Here is a 6,000-nt window from a genome sequence, read left to right on the forward strand (position 1 = left end):
GAGCGTGTGATAACAAGGAGAAATGTGCCGCGTGGATCAGAATTGGTGTCAAGTTCGTCACAGAAAGTTTATATTTTGTCTGGGTGTGTGCGGTGTGGTTCAAACAACTGTAATCCTCTGCTACAGAACAAAATAAAATGTGCTGCAGCACAGAAGTCGCCACATCACAGCATCAGGGGTAAAATAAGAGTGTGTCCTCTTCCCTGAGGTCTGTGGATGTTTATAAAGAGACTGATTAAGGACTTTGGTGTGTTTAGATCTCACAGGATGTATGTGAAGTTTGCATGTTTCTGTGACAGCCTCGACATGAAAGGCGATACTCGCTGAGCGAAGCCCTCGCAGCGATGTGGGCAATTTGTTAAATCACAGAGCAGACAAAAGCGTCTAATGATTTTCCAAGACTTTGACTTTAAAGAAATGAATTTTCTGAATAAGACATCTTGCACATTTGGTTTGGGAGGAGTTTTTGAGGTTTAGGGTCGGACCAGGCAAAAGAAAAAAGCATTTCAACATGCAGCTTAGAAAAATGAATAATAAACAGAGCAGGCTTATGCTGCGCCGTAATTACAGCATGAATACCTCAGTGACATTTGTTTTTATTTCTGTCTTTTTAACACATGACTGATGGTATCTGACCTGTAAATATATGAGTTAATCCAAATCGCTCTTTTGATTTTATAATCAGGACGTCTCCCTCTAGTGGTCACATTTAACCTGGCAAACTCAAACTGCATTGATGAAATGAGTCAAATGGTATAAAAGAATGAAATCCAGTTGAGACATTAAAAGCATTGTAAAATCTGCATAGTACACAAAATCATTGTACAAAATATTTCAAAAACTAGCTGAGAAATTAGGCTTAAATTGCTCTGATCTCACTTCAACCGGTCTCTTTTTCAATGTAACACAAAGATCATCAGTAACTGTATTAAACTGGTATCACTGCAAGATTTATTAAAAAGTGTGTTTTTTCTAATTATTATAAAGAATGCATCATATTGTTATTTATAACTTATCACAGCAGAATTTAATGTAGAAAAGATGCTTGAAAATTAATTTCTTTTTGCATTTATTTGTTTCATATTTCTTAACATATGATCAAAGTATATCGCAGAAATTTCGGGTATTATCTGCATCAAATGGAAATGCTTCTGGGTACTGCATAAGGCCGTTATCAGATATATACATGCACATCTTTCAGTAAATTGTACTACGATGCTGGATATATCTGTTAAGAAGGCACAAACAGATTCTATGGTGATGAGTGGTCCTGCATGACACAAAAAAGAATATCAACTCTGCATACATGTCAAATGAACAGTTCCAGGCTGCAGTGCTGATAATAACAATAATTATAAAGATATTAACACTAATAATACTTGGGCTCTATGAAAAGGATTTTTGTCAGTTCAAGCCATCAGAACTCTAAACATCCTTTTTATTACCCACATGTGCTGCCAATAACTTAAAGATACCTGTCTTTCAACCTGCTGTCAGTATAACTCCATCTCATGATCATGCCATCATGCTAATTTATCTCTATGTCATGTCTCCACACTGATTTTATTTTTGTAAACTAGTAAATATGCTTGGGAAGCCTCAACTCTCGTTCTACCCTTGCACTGAACATAGCGTGGTCACTGCTGCCCTCTAGTGGACAGCAGTTCCAACAACCACACACTGAAAAAATGTAAAATGAAGTGCACATTTTAAAACATAGAGAGATTAAAACATAAGGAAATATAGTCAGTATATTTATCATATTAAATTAACTATTATGTGTGTATTTCGGCTTGATGAAGAAACCTATATACTTTAGTTTATTCGAGCTATTTTAGGTATTTTTTGTTGTCTATTTTGTATTCTGACAATTTGTTTTTGGTTTCCTTCCCATTGTATTAGCTAACACTTGTTTCAGGGTTTATACTTTTTTTACAGCAAATTATTTTTAATCTTTGTAACCATTTCACAAGACGCCATGTTGTATCTTGACTAAAAAATGATAAAAACAAATTCAGGCAGGTACTTTAACAAGTCTGCAAAAATCATTTATGTTCTGTAATTTTTTAAATACAGATACACTGTGATAAATCTCTTAAACTTGTTCAGGTGTGATCTGGAGTACATTACATCCAGGTGGTTCAGAGCAAAGACAGAGAGTAATCTTCATGCAGAAATCTGTAGTGTTTGCAAACCTTGAAAGAAGAAAAAAATGTGAACAAAATGGAGTGTGTTTTATTGCCCATTAAACAATGTCTTTACCTTTTTTTCACTTTAGATCAGGCACCTCAATTTTGGGGATTTGTCCCAACAGGTCCAGAGTCAGCTGATGACCTGACCTTCGAACCCAGAGGGTAAACAAGGAAGTTTGAGTTGACCAACAACACAGCGTACTGAAAGGACTTCCCATCAATATCATGAGTCATTTATGGTCATTTCAAAGTTTCACATTCCTACATTGTAATTGTTAGTGCCTCAAACACTGGGGGGGGGGGGGGGGGGGGGGGGGCTGATGAGGCAATTTACAGCATGGTGGAGAAAACTTGTTTTTACTTTGCGCTTCCAACACAAATATAAGAGGTATGACTCCGTCCACAGGGGGCGCCAAAATATCAATAATGAAAGAGTGTTGTCGGTGTCACGAGTATGACTTACAGAGACGCTCCAAACTTGCATCCCATCAGTGTATCCAATCATGAGGCAGAGAGGAGGGTCTGTTGTACCACTATGCATCTCCAGGAACTCTGGATTACGCGCTGTGTCTGTATAAGAACAGAAAGTGAAACATAATCAGAGAACGCAGTAGAGTCTGCAACAGTTTTCCTCTTGAGTTTGCCTTTCATTGATATTATGTATCAGATTTTTGTACAAGAGAAGATTTAAAAGGTTTTAACTGTGGACAGTAGTTCTTTTTTCTTACCCTTGTTTTAAAACAGGTGTTGCTGGTCTTTGATTATTACCAGTATCAACATCCTGATAACTCTTCTAAAATAAAACTCATTCCTAACCAACAGCCTCCAGTTTAAAGAGAGCATCATTCTGAAACACCTCTGACAAGCTGTAGTTCACAGTGACACATAATGATTGTCTGAGAGTCAGGCAGTTTTTAAATCACACTCTGAACCAAAATTCAGCTTGAGGAAACTGATAAGCAACATTCTGAATTGGTAAGGATGGGATACACTTTTCTCGCAACTTGAGTTTACCATCATTCCCCGACTATAGACAACATTTGTCAAAGAAGCATGTGTCTTTATATCAGGCAGACAAATCTAAACTGAGTTAGTTGAGAGCTTAAGACTTACCGTTGATGTCAGCTTTCTCAAATCGAACCCAGATGATTTTCTCCTTTTCATCAGTGGGTGGAGCTCCGGTGTAGGCCTGATATTTTAAAGACCCAATAATGTGTTATCAGAGTAACAAAACAACAACAAACATACCTAATGTTAATAACTCTTACCAGCCTATGTGTTTTTGTAAGAGGTTAAGGAGTGAAAAAAGCTGACAGGCAGCCAAAGTGTGCATGGTACACAGAAGTTTTTATACAGTTGTAATGAGGGCTTGGACTCAGGTTGAACTCGCTTATATTTATCTTGGTGACTCAGACTTGACTGAGACACTGGAGACTCATGACAGAACTCAGACTTGATAAAACTAGTACATCACAACACGAGATAAGCCTGCAGACTTTTAGATTTTAGATACTATATGTTGTACCTTAGTTGAGACCATAAATAAAATCATATTTGCTGTTTTACATTGCCCGGTTGCAGCAAAATTTGAGCTAAGCTAAGTACAATCAAAATAGTTTGCAGGGTAGTAGGGATGTACCCATGACAGCTGTTAGTTTGACAGCATGACATCAAAGTTACCTGAGGGACGACATCCTGCAGGAAGGTCACCACACTTTCCATGTAAGACTGCTCCCTGTGAAAGCAGAGAAATGTCACTTCTAATTATGCTGCATTGTTGAATAATATATTAAATGATGAGTATATTTGTGTGAGCGTAAAATAAAGACATGCAAATTGAGGTTCTTACGTAGCAGCTTGTGCTCGCACCAGAACCCCTCCAGCACAGCGACTCGGTCTGCGTGGAGAGTCCGATGCCATTTTGCTTCCTGTTCTTTAAATCCTGCAAAGGGACAAAGAAGAATTCTATGATTACAACAGAGAACTCAAACAATACTAAGAACTCATTTTCACTAACTTGACAAATGTTTTCTCCTCTCCTGCATTAGAACCTGGTGTGGTGAGCAGCAGCTAGTTTTTGTTTTTTAAATTCATGACTCAGCCACAGACTTGTTTTATTAAGAACATTTAATGGCCCAAACACTGCATGGAGTGATTGAGACACTGAGTCATCACTTAGTCTGTCAAACTGACAGCCCTCTGACCAATATAGTTTAAAACTGTATTGGCTATTGTATTTTTCCAAGAGCTTTGTTGTAACACCTTTAATACATGGCAAAAAACATTAATGACAAATTGCTGATGCATACACGTTTTGTAAGTAATTTGTTTTCAACTGAAACTGTCATCTTGATGGCTCAAAACGTTTAATAAAAGTGCTTAAAAGTTGACAACCAGTAATCACAATTTATACCAACACAACAATCCCAATCAGAGAGAAGTGAACTCAAAATAAAGAAGACAAATCCAGAGATTATGTGACAATTTGGCCTTTATTACCCAACGCAGAACCTGATGTTACTGGTGCACTCATAGCATCCTTAACAGGGCCATAGGGATTTATCTTGAGCTTTAAAAACTCACAACAATTATTTGTGTAACAGTTTCTCAGCAGTCAAGATGGACTCAACTCATATTTATGAACCAGAGGGATGCTTACATGTGGTATTAATTTAGCTCTATTTAAAACAATGAAAATATCTGTCAGGGAAAAACTGCTGAACTTCACATATTTATGCCATATACTGGCATAACCCTGTTTAATAATTCAAGATTTAACCTTCCAAAATCCAGACAAGGAGACTTCATTCAATTGGCTCATTTATATGATTAAATCAGCTTCAGCTCTTTTACTGACCACTTACATCTGTCCCATAGAACCCTAACGTATACCTGTGAAATACAGAGTCTGGGCTAGCTGTAAAAAAAAAAGATAAAACATGCACAGCACGATGCCAGCGTGCCACATGCTGTTTACATTGTTTCTACACAGATGGATGAGCTACTTGGCTAAAAACACAGAGTCCTGGTTATCTGTGCTAATTTTACACATGTTGAGCATTCACTAACTTTGCTTTATCATCGAGAGGCTAGTTAATAAACACAGGCAACAAGTAAAACAGCTGCCAGGTCAATACAGTGCATCCTTTGGTTAACGGTGAAGTTATATTACAGGATAAGGTCCCCATTGCTAGTCCAGCTAGCTAGCATTAGCTGATAAAGTCCCCTGTTTGAGATAAAACGGCTCATTTTTAGCCTTGAAACAGGATACGAAACTATCATAAATGAGTCAGATATCACATTAGAGTGGTTATAGTTACAGACCGATGTACAGACGGTAAACTGTGTCTCAGAAGGACTTCTGTGTTGGTCCGAGGAGCTCAGTCCAAAACGTCAAAACACAAACAGACGAGATTTGCGGAACAGCGTTGTGTCACGGGGGGCCAATCAGAGCACAGAGGCGACTCGTCAGCCCAATCAATCAGCAGTGAGGGCGGGCCTTATGTCTACGTCACATATCTGGGTGAATACGTTTAGCAAAATAAAACATTATTATGTGCTTGGAATAAACCTTAGTATTGTTGCCCTAAAAATTCTTACAATAATTAATCTTAACTAAAAAAAACAAAAATTTTAAAATTATAGAAACAGAATAGAAAGCATATCGAAGATGGTAACCCCCAAAATACCACTAAACCCTCGAAAACGTAACACAAAGAACAATAATATTACATTTGAAGGGCTTTGAACAAGAAAATAGATACAAATATTGGGCAAAATTGTCACTGTATTTAAAAAAAGTTTTGTT

General features: G+C 37.4%; 1 protein-coding gene across 3 annotated transcripts in view; it reads right to left on the reverse strand.

Moving 5' to 3' along the window:
* bcas3 (BCAS3 microtubule associated cell migration factor) overlaps window positions 1-5,610 on the reverse strand; it is a 410,031-nt gene extending 404,421 nt beyond the window's left edge. For all 3 annotated transcript variants that reach the window (XM_074679630.1, XM_074679629.1, XM_074679631.1), the window contains exons 1-5: window positions 5,517-5,610; window positions 4,042-4,134; window positions 3,873-3,927; window positions 3,306-3,381; window positions 2,656-2,762 (exon numbers count right to left, since the gene is read on the reverse strand). In XM_074679630.1, coding sequence (XP_074535731.1) covers window positions 2,656-2,762; window positions 3,306-3,381; window positions 3,873-3,927; window positions 4,042-4,112 — 309 coding nt within the window. In that variant the 5' untranslated portion in view covers window positions 4,113-4,134; window positions 5,517-5,610. The remainder of the gene's footprint in view (window positions 1-2,655; window positions 2,763-3,305; window positions 3,382-3,872; window positions 3,928-4,041; window positions 4,135-5,516) is intronic.
* Window positions 5,611-6,000: the final 390 nt, after the last annotated feature.

Source organism: Halichoeres trimaculatus, unplaced genomic scaffold (assembly GCF_033239565.1).
Source record: "Halichoeres trimaculatus isolate MK-OKI-2021-1 unplaced genomic scaffold, fHalTri1.1 fHalTri1_scaffold_9, whole genome shotgun sequence".
Classification (NCBI taxonomy): domain Eukaryota; kingdom Metazoa; phylum Chordata; class Actinopteri; order Labriformes; family Labridae; genus Halichoeres; species Halichoeres trimaculatus.